At 45.9% G+C, this 27736-nt stretch overlaps 2 protein-coding genes and 1 long non-coding RNA gene across 5 annotated transcripts in view; 1 reads left to right on the top strand and 2 right to left on the bottom strand.

Annotated features, from left to right (window-relative positions):
* The window catches only part of LOC135394412 (uncharacterized), a 40120-nt gene extending 12825 nt beyond the window's left edge, over window positions 1-27295 (bottom strand). The window contains exon 1 of the mRNA XM_064625142.1: window positions 26960-27295. Coding sequence (XP_064481212.1) covers window positions 26960-27289 — 330 coding nt within the window. The 5' untranslated portion in view covers window positions 27290-27295. The remainder of the gene's footprint in view (window positions 1-26959) is intronic.
* Window positions 1-27736, top strand: part of LOC135394410 (protein mesh-like) — a 159434-nt gene that overhangs the window by 83009 nt on the left and 48689 nt on the right. For all 3 annotated transcript variants that reach the window (XM_064625139.1, XM_064625141.1, XM_064625140.1), the window contains 2 exons: window positions 997-1129; window positions 5000-5150. In XM_064625139.1, coding sequence (XP_064481209.1) covers window positions 997-1129; window positions 5000-5150 — 284 coding nt within the window. The remainder of the gene's footprint in view (window positions 1-996; window positions 1130-4999; window positions 5151-27736) is intronic.
* LOC135394414 (uncharacterized) lies at window positions 15061-18479 on the bottom strand. Its single transcript, XR_010422886.1, has 4 exons — window positions 18189-18479; window positions 17957-18051; window positions 17716-17833; window positions 15061-16720 (listed from the first exon to the last, which is right to left on the bottom strand). It is a non-coding gene; the product is annotated as an uncharacterized LOC135394414 (long non-coding RNA).

A 27736-nucleotide genomic window follows, 5' to 3' on the forward strand; every position in this document is an offset into this window, starting at 1 on the left:
GATGGGTCATGCCCGGGCCCCCTCCTCACGATACCGTCGTGATAACACAGTTCAGTACTTTTTCTTTGTATGATTACGACAGGCCTTGGTTCTGCCTCCCCCCCTCTCATCGGCCTTGCCTGCAGCCTCAGCAAACGAATGCGGATCAGCAGGTCCTCGTAGCTCTCACCAACCTGGCAACCTTTCCGCGCATTTTACCTGTACATATCCTCCCTGCACACGAAAAAAAAATAAAAAAATAAAAATAAAATAGAAAGGCACGACATTGAGAGTCTTTAAGTGTGGTCTACAATTCATACGAGCTGCTATACGACGCAAAAGGGAGATTTTTTAGCCTGGAACACGTCGGGGGTGTCTCGTCGTGGGCCATCTTTAGTACATGTCTAAATAACATCTAAAACTGTAGAGGTCTAGTAGACGTCCAAATTGAGATGTCTATAAGATGAGAATGACGTATAACCCCGTAGAGGTCTAGTAGACATCTAGATGCAGACATTCACTAAACATCTAACCCCGTAGAGGTCTAGTAGGCATCTACTTTTAGACCTAGCTCTAAAGTCTCAACTTATCCATGGGTTAGACGTCTATTATCCCACCATGTGCTACATGGGGTAGTTCATCTTGATTGCCTATTTTACAGTGTGCGTACCAGCTATTGAGTGAACAAAAAAAGTCACAGTTTTTAGATATATGTAGTAGGCAACGAAATTCCTGCACGACAAAGTTACAATAGCGGAAAAGTAGCGGCAGAGTATTTACGTTACTTTTATTTGGTGACAGTATCGTGTAACATTCACAAATCTGTAACCACGCTAGTATTGCGCTACTTTTGAGTGGAGTTCCGGATCCCGTAACTTAGTTTTGGTAACGGGCACAACACTGACATAACTACCCAATTTGTGTAGCGCTAACAAGAACGCTTCTGTAGACTACGCGTACTACGTTTGGCTTCTGCCCTATGCCGCTTGATAACATGCACTCCTTTTCCCTTCACAGGGTTGGTGGATCGGGACAGTCCTGTTGTTATGACATGGAAGGAGAACTAATGTTGACAGCTGACACTATGTATGGAGGCCGACCATCCAGAGTATTCAGCTTTGGAATCCTCCCTTACAACCAGAGGGTCAAAGTAAGTCATTATCCAGTATTTTGAATGAACACTCTCTTATCAACCTCGCTGTTCCTTTTTGCCCCACGCTGTGTGGGGTTTCAATGTATGCTCCCAGCGGAGTCAGACGTGTTTGCTTTATCAATCGAATGCTAGTGTTCGTGGTGTGAGGCGCGCTTTCTCGGGTTTGCTTTGGCCACGTGGGGTTCAGCAAACTGCTTCGGAATCGCACAATATAATCGCACACAGCGAGACGCGCCAAGCTTCCACTGTTTAAGATACGCACGACAACCTGCGCGAAACACGAGTAAAAATAAGGAAAAGAGCTCGAACATTACGGCGTCGCTTATCGCGCGCATGCCTGGACCGGTAATCCAGAAAATGTGGGTTCGAGTGCTACAGCTGGCTAACCTTTTCAGTGACTTCCTTCTTTCATTTTCTTCTCTATCATGTTCCGCTGGCTTTGCCCCAAGGAAATCGCTGGGTCAAAAACTATTGCTCCTTGGAGGAATTTTTTTGCCTCTGCTCCGCCAATGGAACATTCAACGCATGTCCGATTTTGCCAATGGAGCAGTTTTTGCCTCTTCCAGGGCCAAAACTTTGACCAAGCTCTGGAATGGAATGCGCCATAATGGAGTGGAATAATAACAATGGAATGGAATGCGCCATAGAACGTCTGCTGACTAGATCATGGCCGTCATGACGTGTAAAGCAATCAGAACTTTTGTACCTAAAATGTCTAAAATGTTATGTTTCAATGCAATAATAATATGACTATCGGAAAAGAAAAATACTGAAACGGTATATACTTGGAATGGAGTTGGAACCTGGCAACTTAATCTACTTACACACTACTTCTGCTGGTAACGTCAGAAGGAAGATATCGCAAGAGGTCAGATACATAACCACAAATTTCAGTAATACAGTCGCCGACGGATAATTCCGACTTTCCAGTTTTTCGCACAAAACTGCTGGCACCGTCGAATGTCCCATAGAACCAATGTATTTCCGCGTCCAATAATTCGGACTGTTCCTCGGAAGACGTGCTTTATTATTCGTACTCATCTCGCTTCAAACATGCATTTTTGGGACATGGCGTCTCCCGAGCGCCAGAAATACAGCGGAACAATATGTACCCGCGCCCGATATTTCGTACTGCGTTAAAATGACGGCAACTAGGGCCATTCGCGACATGACGCACGCGCGGAAGCGCAGCGCGTGCGTGCGGAATTTGCGCGCGACCCAACCGGCTCCGCGTCAGACGCGTTGCAATGGCGAATCTTTCAATACGTGTCTTCAACTGCGAGTACAACTTCAAGTGGGGTTGTCGACGATGTTACTGCGATAGATGTGTTTAGTAGTTGCGAAGACGCAAATTCATCAACGTTGGAGTGCTAACGTGACGTCGTCTTTTGACGCTTCAGCAGCGTCAGCATGGACGTCGTCTTCGGCACCGACAACATAGAAAAAATGTAAAAACGATGGCAGCGACGGGGATGTCGTTGATGCACCACGTCCATACGGCAATCCTTGCTACGATGACTACACTGATGAACGCGTACAAGGATGGTACTATACACTCGCTGAAATTCGACGGTATGCGTTGTGGAGCATTTCCGCTGCGAAGCAGACACTTTTTAAATGCCCCTTTGAATGTTCTGAGCGAAGGCTTTTGAAATAAGGTGGAAGGTGGATTGATGCCATTCACACAAAAAAATTGGACTGCCCGATAATTCGGACTGATTTTGAGGCTCCTAGAAATTTGAAAAATCGGTCGGCGACTGGTTCCAGTTAACCAACATTTCGAGTACGGCCTTTCAGTACGCTTCATTGCAACCGGTCTTGGGTAGTAACGACGTTACAAGTAACCTGTTACCGCAACTATTTACTTTTCCCAACCCAGGAATTTTGCCATCTCATTCGCAGAGGTACAGTGTGACCACTAGACTGACTCCCACACTGCTCTTAGGGCCTATGGGGAACTTTCTGTTTCGGGACACTTTCATTGGCAGAAAGGAACATTTTCAGTCGAGTTCTAACCTTCCCGATCTCCATGAAATTGTGTTCCGCGAACTGCTCCGTAATCAGTCGTTGAAGGGTGTCTTTGAAGGGCTCGTTGACAGTAAACAACCAGCGATTTCATCGTGCACGGACTGTCGATTTGGTGCGCCACGAATCTCTGTCGAACCAGTGACTAAATGTCTGTGAAAATTGTAACCCACCACCTACAGGAAGGCCGAGAGTTGTGAAAACATACAGAGGCACACATTTGTGTCTGCAATTACCTCATCATGCAGCTTCGTTGATTATTTTAAGAGTTGCATTTACTCTATATTTTTTCTCAACATGTAACCGTAAGGTGACTAACTGTGAGGGGTGTTATGGTTTTAAGATGAAGTAGAAGACCTGTAGCTGTCGCGAGATTACGTTCTCTTTTTCTCCTGGTCATCCGCAAGATTACGGTTCAGTTCGTGTTACTCTTTGTTGGTCCTCTTTATAAAGAGGTTCGAAACTTACAGAGCGGCTTAGTCGAGTTCTTACAGTCACAGAGTGGAAGTACCACAACAACCCCAACAACACTGAATATCCAGTGGATGTACGATTAATGTCCTAATATCCGTGGTCGGATTCGTCTGTCTGATGGATATCCCTCTGATATCCACCCTTTCACCCCCTTTCGCCCTTTCACCAGCACCACCACTACCACCATCCAGCGTGGATGAAGAAAATAAAGCGCGGAAATGATATCCTCAGGATATCCAGAAACGGACGTACGCGGTGGTCTATGCTCCAACAACACGTGGCAGGCCTAAGGATATCCCATGTACATCTGAAGCTGGATGTTGAAGTATCCTGGGGATAACGAGTTTCGTCCGACATATATGTACGCTCACAGGTCCAAGCGGAGAAAGGAGTCCCCAGGGATGTCCGACAGACATAGTGTTCTGCGCTGCTTGCCCCTGACATAGTTTTTTTTTCTGTCTGTGAGATGCAAGCGTTTGGTGTGGCATATTTAGTGAAACTAGATTTTTTTTTTTTTTTTGCACCGTTAGTGTGGATAAACAGTTGAGAATTAAGGGATAACATGCCGTGATTGAAACCGGAATCAGGAATTTCACCATTTTCGAAACATAACTGACAAGAAAAAGTGACGGTATCTGTGAGAGTATAATCCCCCTTCCCTACAGTTATTGTACCCTATAAAGGCTCCTTTCCTTTTTCGGAAACATCAAAGAACCAGCATAGTGATGGTTCTTGAAATATTCGAACTTGGCTAGTGCGCACAACACGTCAGCGAACCGACACAAAGCGAACAACGAACGATGAGAGCCGAGAAATTGAGGGGCTCTCCCATTGGAGAAGTCCGCGAGGTTCTCAGCGTAGCGTTTACTGTGTTAACCATTAATTTAATGTAGTCCAACAATGTCGTTAGATTAATTAAATCATTCACATTAGTAAGAACATATTATGCCTGCTTTATTAGGAGCATTAGCTGGAAGAAATTACCATAAAATGTGCCTCCCTCGTTCGCTTAACGTCCCTATCGATATCTTTCAGACGTCCCAGTGGTCTCCCTCTTTCTCTCAGTTGAACATGTGTGCGTACATATATTGGGCGAAACTCGTTAGCTCCAGGATATCCCAACATCCAGCTTCAGACGTACATCGGATATCCCTAGGACAGCCGTGTGTTGTTGTGGAAGGGGTGTGTCGAACGAGCGCTTTTTTGTGCGTAAACAGCGCCCGTCTGGAATGCAGTATGACAGAAATTGCACATGTCTCAGATAAAAGTTATCTTTCAAAACAATTCTCCATCAAGAACTCAAAACTTTAACGAATTTCTTCATGGTCCAACAGAACCCTAATAGATAATCGTTAACTATTTCACAAGGTCCCAACGCTGTCATATTGGAACTACGATACAGCGCCCTTCTTTTACTGTTGCCACTGGCAAGATGGGAAAGATGACTCCAGTTCGTGCCAAAAGTTCAAGTACTGGAGGACATCGCAGGACTGCACAGCCTATCAGCCACCGGGATACGGTCAGTACCACTTACATTGATCACGTTCAGACAGGGCACAAGTGTCGACAAAGTAAAAGAAGAAACGTATGTAATCGTTCCCTCCTTCTAACATTGACATAGCGAGGACAAGCAGGCGAATCCCAGAGAAATACGCAATTTCGTTTTAAAGGGATGGCCTTCTAGAGCCTCGTGGATTCTGTGACAAAGCTGATATTTTCATGGAGAGTATTATACGACGGGTGTTCAAGTCAAACCGGGACTTTCTGTCTCCTGAGTGTACAAATGGCTCGCGCTACGTCTGTTTCGTCATTTTCACACACGACAGGCCTACACGTTCATCACGTGGTGGTCCAAAGTTTGTGCAAAACTGAAGACACGTGCTGGACAAGATGGCCGACGAGGTGAGCGCGCACATCGAACAGCGAATGGTTATGAAGTTCCTCGTGAATGAAGGCGCAAAGTCATCTGAAATTCACAGAAGACTTCAGGCTCAGTATGGCCACGATAGACTTAGCCGCAGCAAAGCGTTTGAGTGGTGCAAACGGTTCCGAGACGGCCGTACATCAGTGCAGGACGATCCCGGCCGGGGCGGCTCAGAGCCCAGTTTCAGAGTGCCTGAGAACATTCAACTTGTGGAGCGCCTGATCCTCAAGGACCGACGGATAACATGTCTCGAACTGGCTCGAAAGACGGGTCCTTCTGTGGGAACGTTGAACACTATCATTCATGAGCACCTCCAGTTTCGGAAAGTTAGTGCCCGTTGGGTCCCGAGGCAGCTCTCCGTGGTTGACCGGCAGAGAAGACTGGAAATCTCCCAACAGCTAAGGTACCGTTTCGACACTGCACGACAGCCGTTCCTTGATCGGATCATCACGTGCGATGAAACGTGGGTGCATCATTTCACTCCTGAGTCTAAACGCGCATCATAACAGTGGAAGCATCCGGGCTCGCCAGTTCCCAAGAAGTTCCGAAGCACCCCGTCTGCGGGTAAGGTCATGGCCACGGTTTTCTGGGACAAGGCTGGCGTTGTTCATGTTAATTTTCTGTGCATCAATAGTGCATATTACTGCCAGGTTCTCAGGGATGTGCATAAGGCGCTGAAGCAAAAGCGGCCGGGCCTAATCACCAAAGGAATCCTCCTCCTACAGGACAATGCACGCCCGCATACCGCGCATCTCACGACACGCACCTTACAGGAACTTGGCTGGGAGTTGCTGTCACACCCCCATTACAGTTCAGACCTCACCCCCAGCGATTTCCATCTCTTCGGGCCACTGAAGGCGTTCCTTGGGGGCTGCCACTTCAGCTGCGACGACGAGGTCAAGAATGCGGTCCGATCATGACTGCTAGGCGCCGGTAAGGATTTCTACGCTGCTGGTATCCAAGCCCTCGTGAAACGCTGGGACAAGTGCATTAGTGTAGCTGGAGATTACGTTGAAAAATAAAACTAATTTCTCGCCTGTAAGTTCATTTTACTTTTGCGAAAAATGAAAAGTCCCGATTTAACTTGAGCACCCCTCGTAGATACGCTACCGTATTGGAGTTTCAATCAAGACGCAGCAGTTAATAAATTTCGAGAAATGTGTATCATAATAGCAAAGTGTTGAGAGCAGGGAGCATTTCACTCACACAATACCATGGATATATGTTCGTCCTTTTACCCATGTTACAAGCTACATGCACACCCGTCGGCTGTCCAGCCAAATTTTTCCGCTGGAAGGCGCACCACGGCACCACAGGCCGTGTGCACAGGGCACCCCAGGGTCCCTGTGTATCCATGTTCAACCTAAGAACGGCATGAAATGTAGTCCGTCCACTCTAACAGAGTTACCCCGCCGGAGAAATTATACTGCAGCGCCATCATGTGCCATCAGTAGGGCTCCTCTAAGGTAGATGTCGGCGCACTACTTGTCGCGACGTAGAGTGATGGGATTAGTTATTGCAGCCAATAAGAACAAGCACAGGACTTAAACGTGCCGTTAAGAAAGGTTGTTCAGATGATCACTCAAGTAATACGTAAATAATGATAACGCGATTTGGGCGAAAGGTTAAAGTGGGGGCAAAAAAAGGGTATAAAATGGATTCAATGTTTTGGCAGAAGCTCCAGGACTTTATCCAGGACCCCTCAGCTCCTCAATACTGAGGAAGGTGGAGCTCCCGCCGAAACGTCGCCTCTGTTTGTATCCCTTTTTAGCCTGAGGATTACATAACTAAGGGCTCCTAACTTTCAATATATTACTAATGTTCTAAAATTCACTCTAAGTTACACCCAAGTCTCGTTACCATTACTTGTACGGTACATATAAAGTAATTAATACGTGAGTCTGCGGCAGAGGCGTGACAGTCGTCATCTGTGCCGCTACGGCTGCTCCCCCCCCCCCCCCTCAAAAAAGAACACACGGGTGGCGGAGGGAACCTACAGGCGATGCCAGCAATGCGCCCCTGGTGACGTGCCGGGTACGGCGAGGATAAGAAGAAGAGTACGAGCGGAGAGGAAGTCAGAGGTGACGTGTCCGGCGTTTCCTCTATGTACGCAGGCTTGAGGTGATCGACGCTAACAACTTCCTCCGTGTTATTCACCAGGATTGTGAAATATTTCTGCGCACGGTGGGTTACATAAAACCAGCATGAAACGGTCCAGTGTAGGGGGCTTGTAAGACACGCGACAGGAACACGTGACAGGCCTTTGACAAGTCATCCGGAATGAAGAATGGGCGAGCACTAGTACGTCGGGTCGGAAGAGGCCGTAGATTGGAGAGAGTCGTGTGAAGACTGGCGAGAAAGTCGTGGTGGCTGACGAAGGTGTCGGGTTGGGTTACAAACAGCTGACCGGAAACATGGAGAGTGGATCTGTTAACCGCAGGCAGCGGAGCGGTTGAAATCACACTTGACGGCGCAGTGGATGCCGAGAAGGACGAATAGCGCGCGGTCGTGCCAATGCGTGCTGTCCTCGTATGCCATAAAGGCAGCTTTAAGTTGACGGTAGGCAGTTGTTCTGCAAAGCGCGTGGTACTAAGGAGCAAGATATGACAACCTAATGAGTCAGGGTCGAACTGATGTATTCTCGGGCGGCAGCTAGCCACGAAAAAGGCGAATTCAAAAAGCGTGCCTCGAAGAGGCACCTGACTTTCTCGTCGTCTCTGCGGCTTGGGCGCCACAGAGCCCCCCTCCAAGACTCCGGGAGGAGCGATCGGCCCATGAGACAGACTTGGTAGCGCCGGCGGGTACGGCGTCCGAAAGCACCAGAAGTGGGGTGAAGAGCAACGCAGCTTCAAGACGCGAAGGCTCGGTAAAGGCAGGCGGTCGGTTTCACGTCAGTTCAGGCAGGGAGGTCCCATCGACCTCATAGATTTTCATTATTTTTTTTATATATAGAAGCTCATCGTGCATGATGACCAACAGCGGTAAAATGAATAATTTCTACGGAATAGTTTTCGCGCAAAAAAATCCAGAAAATCCGGCCCTGAATTCGAGTGTTTCAGTTTTGCCGTGTTTGCACGCGTATATCTCCCGAGTCTTAAAACATACTGCAGTGAAAATTTTTGATGTTTTAGTGTTTTTGATGCCTACAGGCCAGCAGTGCAAGCGCAAATTTTGGCGCGCAGGGGCAACGTCCTGTGATATAAAAAATGCCGAACATGCTCTCTCGTGCGGTTTTGTTCCAACTTCGACGCGTGATTTCTCTGACTGTAGATATTCCTCATTACCCTATTTGATATCATTTCACTCAGCTTTTAATGCTCTTTCATCTGGTATATATAGCGTGCGTATACCCCCTACAAGTATCTGCTGAAACAGGCAAACGTTAAGGTATATTTCGAAAAAACAAGGATTTTGAGCATCCGTTTCTCGAAAAGGCCCCTTATTATTTCATTTATATTTTACCAGGACACGGTCCGATGATAGACCTTTCATCCTTTGTAAAAAGAATTCTGCTTCAAACGACATACACTGGCGATTAGCCCGTTAAAACGCGGCCCTAGTCTGCGTGCGTACTTTACGGAGCCCGGCTGCCGGTACCGCGGGATGGCGGGCCTCCTGTCGATGACGTACAAGAAAGCGACAACTTTGTGTTATCAAAAGTGGTAGTTTATGTCGATATATTTACAAGACTGCGAAAAAGCAGTATTTTGCAATGACAGCGACAAATGATTTCACTCATTTTCTATGAAAATGTCACTCTTCTGCACTCACTGTCCACGGTACTAGCTATAAATGTTTCTCGGCCTAGACTTTCCGGTGTCTTCCTTTGTCACGCATGCGAACCCTGTATGTCACTTTGATGCCGTATAGGTTTACCCATTGCTCTTTCTTTTGCACTCTAAAAGCATCCACGTCCTCAGCCCGTACATAGAGTAAATGGACGCGCGTGAGGTGTTTTGGCAAGCACGTTATCATACCTTGTGACTCTAAGATGACGTCTTGCTCGAGTGAACGCAAGTTAGGTCTCGCGGCATGGTGCTTGATTCCTGTCACATCGATCCTCTGCACCGATCCGGTCACACTCACTTTTGTCGTGGCCTGTTCCTGAACAGCCATGTCGCGCTCGCAAAAGTAGATTTGGAGAGCTCACAGAGCCTATGCCGATTTTTAAAATGGCTCACAGCTCAATCTGACACGTGAATCATTAGCTGCAAGAGGAACATTCTTGTCAAGACATTCTTCAATAGCCATGGAAGCTAACAGTGACTGTGCTGAATCGTGACAGAAGTCTTCGCTTACCACACCAAAACTGTGCGTTTCCGTGCCAGCTGTTACCACACATGTGAATATGGAAATTTGTTTTCCGCAGTGGCACGCTTGTATTTCGCTAGGCATGGCTACTGTCCAGTTTTGAGCGAAATCGAAGTGCATTAGGTGCGTCTCCCGTATGGCTCTGCTGTGAACGTATCTAATGTAACTATGACAAATGCGAGAACTCGCCCACTTCCCTAGCTCTGAGAAGAAATGTACAAGTTCAGCGCAGCACACGCATTTCGTGTTAAAAGCCCTCTGCATAACTTAAAAATTTCGTAAAATGAAGTGAAGCAAGCTTCGCAGGAACTTGCGCGAACCCTGCAAAAAAGCAGTTCCTAACTCGATATTTATTTGTACAGTATTGATATCACCGTGTACGAAGCTTGCAAGGGTGAGGTTTTACCTTCGCTGACCATTAAGTTTCACCTATGGTAGAAGTGCAAGGGTGCAGGCAAGCGACTACATTGTAAAACGACGATAAAAACCGGAGACACGGAACAGAAAAAGACAACACGACACGTGAACGTGTCCTGTTGTCTTTTTCTGTTCCGTGTCTCCGGTTTTTATCGAAGTTTCACCTAGTCTTTTAAATAGACTTTACGGCAACGTAGGATTTCATTCTGATGCTTTGTTGGAAATCACTAACTCCCAGAAGTGAATTGTTTCTTCAGCAGGGCGTCAGAAGTTTGCCGACGAATAGCTCAGGTAAGGCTAAGGCCAGACAATTTTGCTCAAACAAAGGGAGCATCGTCACGAGGCCCGCCATCCCGCGGTACAGGCAGCCGGGCTCCGACACGTACGCACGCAGACTAGGGCCGCGTTTTAACGCGCTAATCGCCAGTGTACGCATTTTGAAGCAGAATTTTTTTACGTAAGATGAAAGGTCTAACATCGGGCCATGTCCTGGCAAAATATCAAATAAATAAAAGGGGGCCTTTTCGAGAAACGAACGCTCAAAATACTTGTTTTTTCGAAATATACCTTGACATTTTCCTGTTTTAGCAGATACCTGTAGGGGGTACACGCACGATAGATATACCAGATGAAAGAGCAGTAAAAACTGAGTGAAGTGATACAAATAGGGTAGTGAGGAATATCTACAGTCAGAGAAATCACGCGTCGAAGTTGGAACAAAACCGCACGAGAGAGCATGTTCGCCATTTTTTATATCACAGAGCGTTGCTCCTGCGCGCCAAAATTTGCGCTCGGACTGCTGGCATACTAAATCATAAAAAAATTCACTGCAGTATCTTTTAAGACTCGCGAACTATACGCGTGCAAACACAGCAAAACTGAAACACTCTAATTCAGGGCCGGATGTTCTGGATTTTTTTTGCGCGAAAACTATTCCGTAGAAATTATTCATTTTACCGCTGTTGGTCATAATGCACGATTAGCTCCTAAATATAAAAAAAAAGAACGAAAATCCAAGAGGTCGATGGGACCTCCCTGCCTGAACTGACGTGAAACCGGCCGCTGCTTCAGCCTGTCAATGCTGACGTTGTCGGGCTTGCCGTTGACAGAGATGGCGTGAAATTTGGCAATCCACATGGAGAAGAAAGTGGATGCAACAGTGGCAGCGGTGGAGTCCGACATGGGGGCAGCTTCACGCTAACGCGTGAACCGGTCGATGGCGGTCAAAATGTACCGATGGCCAGAAGATGGTGGTAAGGGACTAACTTAAATATCGAGATGCACGTGATCGAATCTGGCATCAAGCAGGGCAAAACGGCAAAGGGGTGCGAAAGTGTACCGGTTGACCTTGGACCGCTGACATGCTGAGCAGGCAGAAACTTATTCACGAATGTCCGGCCAGATGAAACGTGCACTGACGAGGCTTTGGGTGGCCCGGACTCCAGGATGAGAGAGATTGTGAAGAGAGTCGAAAACGGGGCGGAGGAACGGTAGGGGAACGTACAGCCTCGGTGGGGTGGTGGCAGTGTCGCAGCACAGCGACATGTCGGAGCCGGGTAGAACGTCCTCAAGCTGGAGAGATGAGGAGTTAGAGCGCCGCTCACACACGTCATCATGCTGGGCGCGGGCGATGGCTTCTGGCGATAGAGGGGTGAGGGCTGCTATGCGGCTGAGGGCATCAGCGGGGAAGTTATTTGCATCGGGTCACCAAAAATGAGGAGCAAGAAATGACTACCTCATGAGTCAGGGTCGAACTGATTTATTCTCGGTCGCCAGATAGGCACGAAAAAAGCGAATTCAAACAGCGTGCCTCGAGGAGGCACCTGACTTCCTCGTCGTCTTTGTGGCTTGGGCGCCACAGTACTAAGTATCTTGAGCAATCCCGAGAAGAGTGAAGCTCTGAATTGCCTTCCGCGGTCAGTGATGGTCTCAGCGGACACACCGAATTGATTAACCTAACTCAAGAGAAACGTGGAAGCGACAGTTTCAGCTGTTATGTCTGCGATGGGTGCAGCTTCATGCCCGCGATGTCGATGCACGTAAGGACATAGCAGTAGACGAGGGAAGGTGGAAGTGGGCCAACAATGTCCAGGTACACGTTCTCGAATTTGCTGGAGGGAGGAAGGAAAGTCGCGGTTGACTTTTGCCCTCTGACACGCCAGGTAGGTCTTCATCCAACGACGCACGTCATTCCTCATGCCTGGCCAGACGTATCTTGCAGCTATGAAGCGCTGTGTTGCGCGAACGCCACTGTGTACAAGTGAGTGCAGTCGGTCAAGAACTGTGCCGGCTGAAGAGGGCCTGGAACGAAGGAGCGGGGGACGCCAGTAGAGACGTTACCCGTAAACAGGGTACTGGATGCGGGAACAAGGGTATCTTCCAGCCTTCACTGGAAGATATCCTTGTTCCCGCACTAGTGGAGGTTGAATGTCATAGCAGACGCAGTTTAGCATCTTCTTGCTGGAGACGCGCCAAGTTATCTGCGCAAATACGGCAGGGCGTCGGCGGAGTGGTTGAGCTTTCCCTTCACATGCTAAATGTCTGTTGTGAACCCCGCCAAGAAGCACAAGTAACGAGTTTCACGTGGGGAATATTTGTGACTGGTCGACGTGAAAGCGGTTGTCAGTGGCTTGTGGATTGTGATCCGTTAAAGGTCAGCTATGCCGATATCCCAAATAGTCGAAACGGTTGTGATATTCTGAAAGCCCACATCCAGCTCTCCCCAAAATACACCTTCATTCTCTCAGTTCGGTACAGTACCATGTCAAAAAAATAGGTAATTCATTCCGAAACACACATGGGCGCAGCCATTTTTATGACGTAAATGCGCCCGAACGGGCATTGTGACGTGTACGCGCCTTCGTACTTGTCAGTGGATTTCAGCTACGGCTTCTCGCGGCTTCACGTATCTGTGCTTGAAGATGGCGGACAGCCGGGTTCCACCGTTCCGTGATAAGTAAACAGTGCAGCAGCTGCGAACTCATTCGCGAACCAACCTCTGTGCGATGTTGTGACTGGAATTCGTCGTTTGTGTTTTGTGAGCACGTACAATTTGTATCAAGTCGCGTCTGCGTTAGCCCCTTTACAGCACTTGCCCATTGTAGAGGCTGACGTTTCGACAGCCGTGTCAGCAAAAAAGTGCCGACAGCGTTTTATTACTGCTGGAAAATTGTGCTATGTATTTGAGAAACCGCATACTGCTATGGGACAAGTTTTACGTACGATTTATCAATGTGCAACAGCGTCGACGATGGTATGTAACGACGAAAGACGTAAAACGAAATACAAATCACATTTTAAACTTTTTGTGGGATTCTGTGCATTTTCCAGAAGCTTTCTTTGAATCACGCACTCCCATGTCACGCTGCGTTGTGTGGTACGCTACAAACTACTGCATTTTAATATCTAACATCTGGATATTGTTTGTAATGAACACCGTCGCACAAAAACATGCACACGAAAGCTCCAGTAGCCATGTGGTTGCACACTATGCAGACGCAAAAGAAGTACCAGAGCACATATTGCCACTTAGAAATGTGGTGTCTGAAGAGTTAGGGCATAGCATAGATCCTAGAAATCAGGTGCACCTTATCCTTCTGTAGAGTGCTCTTTCAATTCACAACTCAGCCCATGGGGTGTAAAAGTATTAAAGGCAGTTATGTGACTTGTCGTCGTGGGTGACATCACTGGCCAGCCTTGGGATTAATTCCGTGCTCAGGAATTATTGTACAAAGCACTTTGTATGTAGGACGTGATAAGCAATATGTAAGTTGCAACCTTGTCTGCAGCATTCTCGATTGCCTCTTACCTTTACAGTTCGAGACACGTTATCAAACCATTTGCAAAGGGCACTCTTACAGGGGCCGTGTAACTTGAGTTTTTAGTATAAAATTTATAAAAATATAAGTATACAATATGTAATATGAAATTTATATAAAATCAAAAATAACATTTATAAAAATAATTTATAAAAAATAAATAAAAAGGCTGCATGGAAGCAATCCATTAGCATACCCATTGCACATGAAGCACAATTATATATGCTTGGACATCATCTAATTAATCTTCTGAACCATATGTGTGGCTGCATACGAAATTTTTTATGCGCATCCTCTACCTTCCTATTCCTACATGTGCACACGAATAACAGTGCATATATGTGAAGTGGCAAAAAGCAATGCTAGACTCTACCATCATTGTGCCCCTTTAACTTTTCCACATTTATGTCTGGTGAACAGGGAATATCTCACTAGAAAAGAAGACATTTGTCCATTGTTTTGCAAGCAAATAAATATATTTATTTACATTTTCCATAAATCAACAATGTTGTGACCTGGTGCAAATATTAATGTCAACAAGTAAAGTACTTACAAATTATTCCTATGTGCTCAAATGCAGATATGACAATTCTGTTTTTGTACCTCAGCACAGTACAGTTTCAAAATTAACAAACTGCACAGCATCAGCAATCTGAAGAGGGGAATCACATAAAGCTCCAATAATAGACTGTGCAAACAAAGCTAAAAAAAACAAAGTACTTAAGAAAAATCTGATTAATCGGTTGCCGTTGTGATATGTACTACTATGCACAATTCATGAATGGAACATGTTACCTCATTGCATTGCCTCCATGTGAGCACTAGAACAGGCAGCTTTTTAGGTCGCTCTTTCCGTGTTTTTCTATTGTCTTTTTTTGTTTTGTTTTTGCATTAGCAAGCGTGGCCATAGTGAATCACAAGCAACCAAGGACAGGATGAGACATCTACAATGCGACTGCTAGCTCTAAACTGATATATTTATTAGCAGACTCTGGAATATACACACATATGCTGCTAAGAAAATGACAATTTAACCAATAGAATAACAGACAAGAAAAAGGTTATATATCTTCCCCTCTCCTCATTCTATTTCACAGGCAGCCCTAGTATCATTCTGAGTGTGTCCGTGCGTTCCCTTTGAGATAACGTATCTCGGACAGAAGCAAATCCAACAGCGGACTGCTTACGGAGGCAACTATCTTGGATTTCTCTAACCACTTGTTATTTAACCGCTGCCTTGAGCTGTGTGTTCTGGAAATTTAGGCAGCATCCAGAGTCCCTGCAATGTGTTGCCATGTTTCTCGAGGGCCTGTGTTTCACTATGGCTCTCAGATACAAACTACCCCATTTCAACACAGTAGAAAACACAGATTTGTAAATAGCATCTGTTGATTGCACTGTACATACCCCCACATAAAGGATCATAGTGGATACTACATCTTGTGCGATAATGTCAGGAACACAAAAAATATAGATTTTAAACCACTCTTACGTCGTAGTAGTAGTATTTGTGTGAAGCTGCGCAATTCCTGTCCTGCAAATAATTTAAACCATATGTTTCATCTGCCAGCGTGATGATCCCCTGAAAAGCAATTCACACTTGGCGGGAACTACCGGTTCTGAAACCTATCCCTGACATGTGTAGCCATCAGGGAGGAAACCCAAGGGCTGCGGTGGAAAAGACAAACACACACGGGCCATGTTCTCTCTGTGTATCAGCTGCTCTGGCTAGGTTTCTATTCATGCTTAATGGCCTGTATCAGTAATGCATGAAGACCACTGCTAAGTTGTGTTGAGAAACACCACTTTATGTTTGCCATGTCTAAATGAAACGTACCTGACCTGATCCAAATTAACCGTTCTGAGCCTGGAACACACAAAGAAAAAAACGCAACACACGCCACAACATTAACAGATAGCAAATGAGCTGTAGCGAGCTCCACCTTGGGACAAAGTCAACAAGTAATTCACCAAAAGTCAATGAGCGCCTGAAATGTAACATCTCCAGTGGCGTAGCCCGACCTCAAAGGTGGGGGGGGCTCGATACGAAAACTCCCCCCCCCCCCGCTGATCCTGTGTCGACAACACACATACTTGTGCACACTTCAAACTGAGGATTAAAAAAGGGAACGAAAATAGTTGATTTAGACGTTCACAGTACGATTACATATATAGGCTGTCATGACCAATGAAGCGGTGTCACGAGATTGGAAGTATTTTGAAAAGCTCATACTTTGAAAACCATTCAAGAATGCTTCTTAGATAGACGCCATGAACTGCAAGAACTTTCGCGATAGTCACACTGGTCCCCCCCCCCCCCCATATATTATGTTCTCGGATTTGCACGATTTGTGTGGGTCGGTCCGTGGCAGGTAGGGGGGGAGCTCGAGACCTCCTAGCCCCCTCGTGGCTACACCACTGAACATCTCTGACTGGTAGCAGGATGGCCCACGTTCAATTCCTGGTGCTAGCACTGACTGGCTTTTTCATGAATTATTTGTTGGAAGTTTCGATGTGCTTGAGAACCATTCGTCAACCATTATATCCTCATGAGGTGATGAGGGTTTGTCATCCCAAAGAGACTCCCTTTCTGGCATGTGTCCTTATGGATGCTCATCACTGCAGAAAAAAAGAAAGAAAGAAAGGAAAAGCATTTAATGACAAGAAATGGATAGTCGCATTTACTGCATAATGATTGTGCACAACAGAAAGAATACTTTTGCACAGAAGGCTGTACTTCTTGATGTCTAACATCAAGTTACAAAATTCCAGAATATATGACATGTTGTAAGGTAGAGAATAAGTAGAGTTATTGAGTTGTCGAGTTGAGTTGAGGGGGCAGTTGTACCCCTTTTCATTTTATTATATATGATTATCTAATTATCTTTATGTCTGTACCACCCCTCGCTCTCTACATTACAACATGTTTTATATATTCTGGGATTTTGTAACTTCATGTCAGACATTAACAAGAGCAGCCTTGTGCACGAAAGTCTCGTCTCATTAAAATTTAGATGCTCTCAACAGTCTTCTTTCTGTTGTGAATCTCTATCGCAGCATACCTGCACATTGCTGTTCTACGTACTGTGACTTTGCAGTAAGAGTATGGACTTTGGGTAAAAAGACTACACAGCACTGCTCAGGTATTTTTGCCTATCGAACAGTATGTATGTATGCAGTATGCACACAGTATTTGTGCACCGGACCCACTAAAAGTGTAGTGAATGTGGCATTGCCCACGGTAATGCACCAAGTTGAACACAATTATTGTAGAATCCAGGTATTTTAGCTTACATGTCAAGCCAGTACCACACCAGTATCCAGTGTGAAGTTGTGACAAATAAATAGTTTCCATTTTTCTTAGCTCTCAGAAAACAGACAGTGAATTAATAAGAGTAGACAATGTTAACATGAATTCTGTGCTATTCTTCAGTTGAAGATTCACAGATAGTAAAGTCACCTTCCTCAATGGACGTTGATGACACTGAAAATTCTAAATGTTATCAGAGGCGACATCAGCTTCGGTGTGTCAAAGGATTGTATGTCCAACAGTAATCCAGCTAACAGTAACAAAAATGTGCAAAAGACAAATTAACTGAACTAATGTAACGTACCTTCTATATCAGACAGTAAAGCTTGTAACACCCCATCCACAGGAACCAGTGTCCAGACACAAAAGTGCTTGAACTGGGAGACAGCAGCTAATCGGAATGGCGATCTTTGTTTTCCACCCTGGAAGCACAGGTTGTAACTTTGAGGGCAGATTTAAAAGTGGTGTCAAAATGTCTGCATGCGAGTGCACATGAAAAGTTGAACATAGATGAATACTCAAATTATAACATCACATTGTCATACCTGTTGGTGGAGGTGGACTGCAACTAACGTGTCAGCAATTTCTTCATGACCAGATGCAAGCCAGATTATGCTTCATTTCCGCCTTCAGAGTGCACCTGTGATAATTCAGAAGTTAGATTATCAATAGTACTATTGTGTTGTTAATCGTGGTTATATCAGAGTAAGCGCAGTAGGACAGCTGCACAATCGATTCATTAAGCTTGCTATTTTCTATATCTGAACCTCGACTTACCATTTTTTGCTCTCGTTTTTTGCCTTGATCCTCCGTGGCACGTTCAAAATGTCATGCGACGGGCACCTCAGATTTTCATCAGACGATTTCGTGCCGAGATTCCAAATTGCCTCTGGAGTCGCGCGTAACCTATGGTAACATTCGTGGACGAAATTCTTGCAGTGGAAATTAGCAGGCACCACTGTCAGCCAAGAGCTTCGCACTGCTTGGTCTTTTGGCAGCTTATAATAGGTAACACTTGAATGCACCGATGAATTGTTCTAACAGCGTAGCACTCTCGCATCTTCGACAACTCCGCCGTGGCATATTTACGATTCATATCGCTCCAGCCCATAAAAGGCAAGGTCAGAACAAGGAAGTGCACTTTCCCAACGACGCTGTGCAAAAAAAAAAAACATTCACATGCTTTGTTTCCGGCTTAGCAACAACATAACAGCTGTTCGCTTATGTACGATGCACAGAGGAGGAAACGAAAGAAGCCAAGCAGCCAAGCCAAGAGTCCATGCCAAGCCAAAGACAGATAAACCGAGAGCAGTGACGTCGGTGCGCCCGTGCGCAGGGTTTGCCGACGGTCTGACGGCCGGGCGTGGGAACTAAAAAAACTGTTTTCTAAAAAACTACGAACAGTTGGAGCAAGATATTTCGCACACATATTCAGTGTTCGGTAATGAACACACAGCGCGAGTATCGCTCAGTTCTGCGGCACTTCAAAATCGGCATATCTGACCTTTAAGGGACTGACCTGCCTGCCTTCAAGAAAATATCGGAAGTATTTGACGGACTTGTATGTCATGAGTAGTTCTTTGCTGAAAGTGATGTATGTTGCTTCTAAGAGAAAAAGGCGATCGGCACCATGGTGCCGTCGTGATCTTGGTGTAGTGCTGCTCCAACAGCTCCATCAGATGCATCCATCATGAGAACGGTCTGGGCGTTTGACCTGGGATGTGTCAAACGCGTTGCAGAAGCAATGCTGTCTTTTGCCTGCCGAAAAGCGTCCCTTGCAGCCTGAGACCATGCTAATGATGTGTGCTTTGCTGTGAGCCCACGGAGAAGGTCTTCCATGGGACGGAGGATTTTCACGCAGTTGGGAATGAAGCAGCTGTAGTAATTAGCGAGGCCGAGAAAACGACGGAGCTGTTGCGCCGTAGATGGAAGGGAACAGACCGTGATAGCTTTAGAGGGTAGGCGCATAATTCGTTGCGGCGTAACTTGGTACGCCAAACTCGCACTTTTCTAGGTTGATCATGAATATGATGCTGTGTGTTGTATCCTAGAGAAAATCGCGCGAATATGAGCTTCGTGTTCCTGGGGAGATGAGCTAGCAATGTGCAAGTCGTTCATGTATGCCATAACAAAGTAAAGGCCTTGCAGGACGTTATCAATAAACATCTGAAAGGTTTGCGCAGCGTTGCGTAGCGGAGCAATGGCGTGGTGATAGCGGTCTTATGCACATCCTCAGGTGCAACAGGAATTTGATGGTACGCCCTCTTGAGATCGATATTGGAGAAGCCGGATAAATTTGCTGTATGGCCCGTTTGCATAAAGGTTGAGTGTGAGTCTCAGACTCATTCTCAATAGCCTTGGCTGCGCTTCCTTCGCGAGCGCCGAGCGCGTGCTCAATGCCTTGCCAAGGCTATTGAGATTGAGTATGAGACTCATACTCAACTTTTGCGCAAACGGGCCAGGAAAAGGATAACGGTCAGGCTTTGTTACCAGATTTAACGCACGATAGTCGCCACAGACTGTCAGTCGCCAGTTTCATTTTTTCAGGGGGGTGGCCTCATGCGTGAGCAGAAGGCCAGTCACTGGTTGAATGATCCCGAGTTGTGCTTAAATGCATTGCAGGATGTAGCGAGCTTATCAGGGACCAACGGAGAGGGCGGCAGTGTACAGGAGGACTTGCGATATCATGGGTTTCTTCCAGTTGCAGGCGTTAGTGAGCGCAAGAAAGCCTCGGCAGCATAATGCAACTGCTCGGGAAGTATGCCAGTCAATGCCCGTACCCACATGCGGAAACCGCCTGCGGGCAGCCGCTGGGCGGCAAGTTAGAGTGCTTTCCATCCAGCAGCCGCAATCGCCTGCGGTTTCCACGGCTCTGAGGGCCAGTTCTCACTTGGCGACGCCCGACGCGGCGTCGTGAACGGGCAGCGGAAATAGACGCGCATTTCCGGAGTCGGGAGAGGAGAGACGTCGAGCCAAAAAAACTAACATGCAGAACTTCTTTCACGACGTCGGCGAGAGCTGCCGAGAACGACAGCGGGCGACCAATAAACCTCTACCCGACAAACGTCATCATGACGTTGGTAGAGAAACCGAAACAGATCGGAAAGGGAGAGCTGGGTTCCACGAATTGGCAATTGATCGCTGCCTCCTACTGAAAGAAAAGTAGAACCGAAGGTCGCGTCCCTTTCAGAGACCATCGTAATCCCCTGAAGGCCGTGGCTTTCGGGCGCGACGTTGTTCGCCACTAGCTTTGAACGTAGTTCAACTCTACCAAATTCGTGGCGCTGTCGAACACTATGACGTCATTTGTTTACAAACAGGTAGAGGTCTATTAGGTGACACAGAAAGGCCACGCCTCCTGATTTTTCGTCTGCTTTGGACGACGGAATGCCACTGTGGTGGGAACATGAAAATCGTGCGCTCTGACGGAACGGCGGAAATGCGCCTCTACTTCCGCTGTCCGCTCACGACCTCGCGTCGGGCGTCGCCAAGTAAGAACTGGCCCTCAAAATATCGACGCTGACGACGTTGTCACCATGATGCAGGCTGCGTGGGAGGCCGGAAGAAAACAAGTGCGTGACGCAATCTCCGTTGACCACATATGCGACCGACGATGCGCGGCATGCCGCTAAAAAAAAAAAATCGTGCATTGCGCGATCGAGGAAAAGTGGAACGCGGAGACGGCTTCTCCCGCACAGCGACAAGAATTTTCTGCCCCGCATACGCGTTGCCACGCATATTTGCCGCAGGTGGGTACGCGGCCTCACGGTGGAAGGACTGGACTGTGAGTGGACATTGGATTTACATGTTGAGGAGTAGTAGAGGTCGTGGGAGGCCGTACTAGAGGTCGACGGGGTACAGGAATAGTAGAGCTCGTGGTTTGTCGATTAGTACATACGTTCAGTATTCCCGTGCAATCCTGGTGTCCCTGAGGAAGTTGCACAGTGCTTGGCATGCTTCTCTTTGCTGTGTGGTTGTCTTCCAGTTGCCCATAATTGCAACAACTTGGACAGACAGCGAGGAGCATTAAGGAGAAGATTAGACCGTCTCGGCAACAGAAAGTGATGAATTGTGGGGATTGTGAAGTGATGATGACATTGAGATGTGTGACGATTAATATACGAATTTTGTGTTGTCAGAAAACCTTAGCGCTTGTTTATAGCTAATTAGGGGTGGCTTGTTTGTCGTTCACCTTGTGTACAGTTTTATTTTGCATAAATCGTTTTTTTTAATATTAAACGATGCACAGTATTAAATTTCTTGACCGTTAAGGAGGGTGTCTCCTTTTCTACAATGATAGGATGGTTAAGAAGCAAGCCAACAGGTGACGATGCATAATGATAACCCCGAGACTAGAACACGACAAAGGACGGCACACACAGTCTCAAACACAGCTGAAGATTTATTAATTACACGGTAAACAAATTTATACATGCGGAAGGAAGACAAGGGGAAAGGAGGGACGAAAGAATAAAGAAGGGAAAGTTACCAGTCTGCCGAACGATGGACCGACGGTCACAGGAGAGAATATAAAGTGTCTCCCTCAGAAGCCTTCTGTGAGGGTCAGGCTCAGTGGCCTTTACATCTCACAACGGGAAGCGCCCTTTACATAACTCCAAATGCTTCGCGATTTCAGAGTTTGAATCTTTATTTTTTACTTTTACACTGTGTTCTCTCAACTGGTCGTTTACGCAACGTTTAGTTTGTCGAGCAACAACCACAAGCTAGGGCAATCTCATAAACAACGTTTGATTGGCAAGTGATTAATTTGTTTCTGTGATTCTTGCAAGTAGCTATAGTTTTTTTTTTTTTTTTTTTTCAAAAGCAGTGAGAGAATCAAGACGAATGTCACTTTTGAACGTAAGATTGATGTGAAATTTCCGAGATACAGCCAACAGGTTGTGAGACACTCTGTGGAAGTACGGCACGACAACACGGGTGGAGACAGTAGCTTCTCGGGGGAGCTGGGGAAGCAATCTGTATCCTGATGTTTTCAATGCATGGCAAGACATGTGTTGGGGATAACCAGCGCTACTTAGACGAATAAGCTGCTGGCTTGCAGACGGGAAAATTTGGTGTACACATGACTTTTTCAAGGCGTTTGAAAGGAGACCTGTATAATCACACACTATTTAAAAGTTTTGCAATGGCAACTCGAAGCTGGCAGAATGGGCTTCGTTCTACTTGGAACTCGTAAGCCCGGCGCAGGGAAGTGACACGATCTTGGGTCGGCGGTAACAGTGTGTCTCGGCGAAACATCAGTGTTCCATGGTGACGGCGCCACCTGTGTGGGCCGCAGTGCAAGCCAGCAAGTACATATACAAAGGAAAAATAGCCGGAAAAAATTATTTGTGTGTGTTGTCCTTTTTCGTGTTCTTAGTCTGGGGGTTGTCATTATGCGTTCATTTCTGCATTTAGATGTAACTTAATGGCTTTTTTACCATTAGGGGAAGCGTGTCACAGAATATTTTTTCCTATAGTTCGTTTTCTATATTTCTTTTTCCAGAGCAATACAACAGTGTGCATTGGCCCACACATTCTTCAGGTATTCGAATTAGGCTACGTGTAAATATCGCCGGAACGAAAAACGATGCAGTGTTGCAAAATCAGCTAAAATAGGTCTAAATTAGCAGAAACGTGCATTAATGGTTACTAAACATTTCATGGACACGCCTAACATTAGCATGCATACCGGGTGTTTCACGAAGGTACCCTGGCTGAATACTTTATTTCTTTTATTTATTTATTTACAATACCCCAAAGGCTCTTGTGAGCATTGCATGGGAGAGTGGGGTTGTACAGATATTAGGTATAACAATAAATGCACTTGACAAATAACGGTGCGAAAAGAAAGGAATCAATTGATTATTAGTGAATGGTTAAATGGTAGATGGTATCTTCCTATGAAACGTGGTGTGATCAGTGAGCTCCGCAATATTCAAGGGAAGATCATTCCAGTTAATAGTAGTCTTACCAAAAAATGATTTAGCAAAGATATCAGTGTGGCAGACGAAACGAGTTACCTTGTACAAATGGTCGAAGCGGGGAAAGATTGTGGAAGAACGAGTGATAGGGGAAATGCTAGGCGGAATGGTATGAATGAACTTGTGAAACAGAGACAATCTTGCAATGTATCGACGTCTTGCTAGGTTAGGGAGTTGAAGTTGTTTAATTACCGAGACTGAAGAATGACGTGAGTAATCACCAACGATGAAACGGGCTGCTCTATTCGGAGGATAAGTATTGTTGAGGAAGGTCCCACAAAGCTGAGGCATACTCTAGTTTTGAACGTACTAGTGACAAGTATGCTAGTTTCCTAATTTCCTGGGGTGCGAGTTTCAGGTTACGTCGAATATAGCCAAGAGTCCGGTTAGCATTGCCAGCAATGAATTCAATGTGCTTGTTCCAAGTTAGGTCTTGGGAGAGATGAATGCCAAGATACTTGTAAGAGCTTACTTTAGTAAGAGCAATGTCGTTTAATGAGTATGGATATGGAGAAAAACGGCCGTAATTGCGACGGGCAAAAGTAATAACATTACCTTTGTTAAGGTTAAGAGGCATCTGCCAGGTTAAACACCACAAATGAACTAGTGAGAGGTCATGTTGTAGAGCAACCTGATCAGAAAAGGAAGAAATCTTGCGATAGATAACACAGTCATCGGCAAATAGCCGTGTAGTGGAAGAAATATTATTAGGGAAGTCGTTAATATAAATAAGAAAGAGATCCCTGAGGGATACCAGATGTTACAGCAAAAAAATCGGAACGATGATCATTGCATATTACGAAGGAAGAGCGATTCGTGAGGAAGTCTTGTATCCAATAATAGGTTTTACAGCCAATATTAGTAGCACGAAGTTTCTGTAAAAGGTAATTATGAGGCACTTTGTCGAAAGCCTTACCGAAATCTAGAAATACGGCGTCAGTTTGTGCAGATACGTCAGCGTTAGAAAAGAGGTCATGAAGAAAAGATGCAAGCTGAGTTTCGCAGGAACGGTCCCTACGGAAACCGTGTTGAAGTGGATAGAAGAAGTCATTCTTCAAGAAATCTCGCAACATGTGAATAAATAATGTGTTCTAGTAGTTTACAGCAGATACTTGTTAGCGATATGGGTCGGTAGTTATTAGCTAATTGGGTGTCGCCAGACTTAAACACTGGGATGATCTTCCCTACTTTCCAATCATGCGGTAGCACTGAATTATGCAAGGACTGTGAAAAGATGTATGCCAGAATCATACTAGAGGTTTGCCTGGTCATGATTAGTACTTTGGTATTGATATCATCTGGCCCGGAGGATGTGGATGATTTGAGTGACTCGACTGACTTGCAGATGCCTTGGGGAGTGATACATTCCAATGGCACGCATCCTTCTTGAGGTATGTGCATAGTATGGTCCTTATGGCTTATAGTGAAGACAGAGGAACAATGTGCAGCAAATAGTGAAGCACACTCGTTCGGGGGTATTGGATTCCCACCGGAGTCGGATAGACGGATGGCGTTGTCCTTAACAGGAGATGTCTCATTCCAGAATCTTCTTGGGTTGTGAATAAGGAGCGGAGGTAAATCCTGGCGGAAGTATTTGTTTTTGGCTTTTTTTAGTGCACATTTGTAAGAGCGAGCGCACTCGTGATATTCGTTCCAGTGGTCAAGAGCAGTTGAGGCCTTGGCCTTCTTAAATAATCGCTTCTTTTTGTTACGAAGGACTTTTAGTTCTTTCCTAAACCAAGGAGCCCTTTTGTGACTTATTATACGTAACTTAGGAACATGCAAGTCGACAATCCGGTTAAGGGTGTCGCGAAAAAGACACCACTTTTCGTCAACAGATCGCTTGTGAAAACACAAAACAAACTCATCATGAAATGTTCGTAGACCGGCGTTAATCGCGTCAAAATTGGCGCGTTAATAGTCTCGAATAGTTTTGTTGACTATGTTATTATGGTGGATGGATGAGGCAGACGGTAACATGAAATGTACAATCTTATGGTCACTTAACCCACCAAAAACAGAGAGGGAGGTAACGTCCTCTGGATGCGAGGCAAAAACAAGGTCAGGTATGGATTCGGTTGAAACAGTACTTCTAGTTGGTACAGATACAAGTTGCTCTAAATTAAAAGTTAACGAAAGGTCGATAAAAGCTCTAGCATCTGGAGATGAGGGGACACTCAGGTTAGTCCAATTTATATGCGGGTAATTGAAATCACCAAGCAGAAGAACATGACTTTTTGGATGCTTATTGCTGACGAATGCTAAAATGTCATGCAAATATTGGACAAACAAAGCAGAGCAATTGGGTGGGCGGTAACATGCACCAATGACAAAGTCAGGGTAGGTATGGGACAGCGACACCCAACATGATTCAATTTCAGTATCAACATGAATAGAGGTAGCGGACAAGTGCCTTTTAACGGCGATCAGTACACCACCTCATTTCTTTACTTGCCTATCACATCTAAATACATGATAGTCGCCAAAGCAAGTGTTCATCTCTATATCGTGTATATCAGGTGACAACCAGGTCTCTGTTAAGATAACGATATCCGAGGAACAGTCGTACAAAACACTACATAAAGCGTCAAGTTTTGGAATAACACTCAAAAACCACGGAAAGCGAAGACACTGATCTGCTATTAACAACAGGTGATACACTACTCACATCTTGTAGCTACGCCGTTAATTCTTTAACATGGGATTCGTCGTGGCTGTATTGGTAGCACTTCGAACGGATGAATAGCTTGTCATACCTGAGCTTAAAGGGCTGTGACTGATTTTTGCCAAATTCGACCAGTTTGCTGCGGGCGAGTCGCGTGGCACTAGAGAAATCGTTCGAGATGCTTAAGTCGGTACCCTTAAGCGCTTTACTACACGTTAGAACCTGATCTTTAAGCTTGAAGGAACAGAACTTTGCTATAATCGGCCGAGTCTTATTCGTACGGAATGTGCCTATGCGGTGAACACGCTCAAAATCAGAGGGCGCACACTGCATGCCTTTGTATCACATACATCAATAACCTTTGACTCAGACTGAGCCCAGGTCTCGCTGGCTATGTCAGGGATCCCATAGAAAATAATATTTGACCTACGAGAACGATCTTCAAAATCATTCATGCGGGATTCAAGGGCCCTTACGTGGGTTGCGTTGGTGGCGTTCGATAGTTTGATCTGAGATATGCCTGCTTCAATGCCGTTGAGGAAATCTGTTTGTGTGGTTTTGACGTCCGACAAGTCTTTTTCAACTGAGTTCAGTTTGGAGGATAAGGCTGAAAAGGCTTCATCAGTAGATCGCTGCCCGAGCTGGAGCGTTCTCACATCAGCTAGCAACGTATTAACATTGGTATCTAATCTGGACAGGATTTCCAGTGCGGTACCCAGTTGTTCTTCCTGTGCCTTAGTCATAGGGCCGGGATTTGTTTCAATGTCACCGGATAACAGAATCACTCGCAACATGTATACATACGAATGACACAAGTTACATAGGTAAGCGAATTGTGGGGGTGGCAGCAGCAGTAACAAGCAAACATCATCACTACAATATGATGCACTGTGACTGACCTGCAATACAATGAAGAACGGGTAAGGCATCATGCTCAGACTGCTGCTGCGGTTCCCACTGAAGCTGAAGATGTGCAGACACGGTTTAAATTCATACTGCTGTGATGACGTAGATGCGGAGCGGAAGTAGGGGGCCTGTAGTAGCGTGCCGTCTCGGTAGACAGTGAATCCACGTGACGAGCTGCCGTCTCCTGGCGCGGAGACAGTGCCCTCGCCGGGGACATCATAGAAAGCCGGCGACCATGTGTTGATAGGTAACGGCACGTGTGTGCCGCAAAAAGCAGAAGATAGCAGCAGCTGCAATACAATGAAGAACGGGTAAGGCATCATGCTCAGACTGCTGCTGCCGTTCCCACTCACTAATTCGTAAACAGGTGGCGCTACCAAAGAGCTTTCTTTTCGGTGAGCATCCCTGAGACAACCGTCAAAAACTGAGCCGTGAGCGGTTCATTTGCACATGCTCATCAATTAAATAAATCTCCTACCTTTCAAATTTACGTCGGATGCTTTCGGAGCCTCTGTTTTACCGATCGGGACATTCGTCTAAAAATATTCCAGGAAAACCCCCGCATCGACACTATATAGTGATTTTTTAGTGATTATAAGTGGTTTCGGTTTACATATTTCTTGCGCGAAGCAGCGCACCAATGCGCTCAGCTGTCCAGCTGCCAATTACGTGTTCATCCGCCTGGTTCACACGTGGGGGTGATGGAAGATAAGGAACAGACCAGTCTTGGGAAGAATTTAGTTACTGAAAAAGTAACTTGTAGCTCTAAC

The sequence above is a fragment of the Ornithodoros turicata genome, chromosome 5 (genome assembly GCF_037126465.1).
Source record: "Ornithodoros turicata isolate Travis chromosome 5, ASM3712646v1, whole genome shotgun sequence".
Classification (NCBI taxonomy): Eukaryota; Metazoa; Arthropoda; class Arachnida; order Ixodida; family Argasidae; genus Ornithodoros; species Ornithodoros turicata.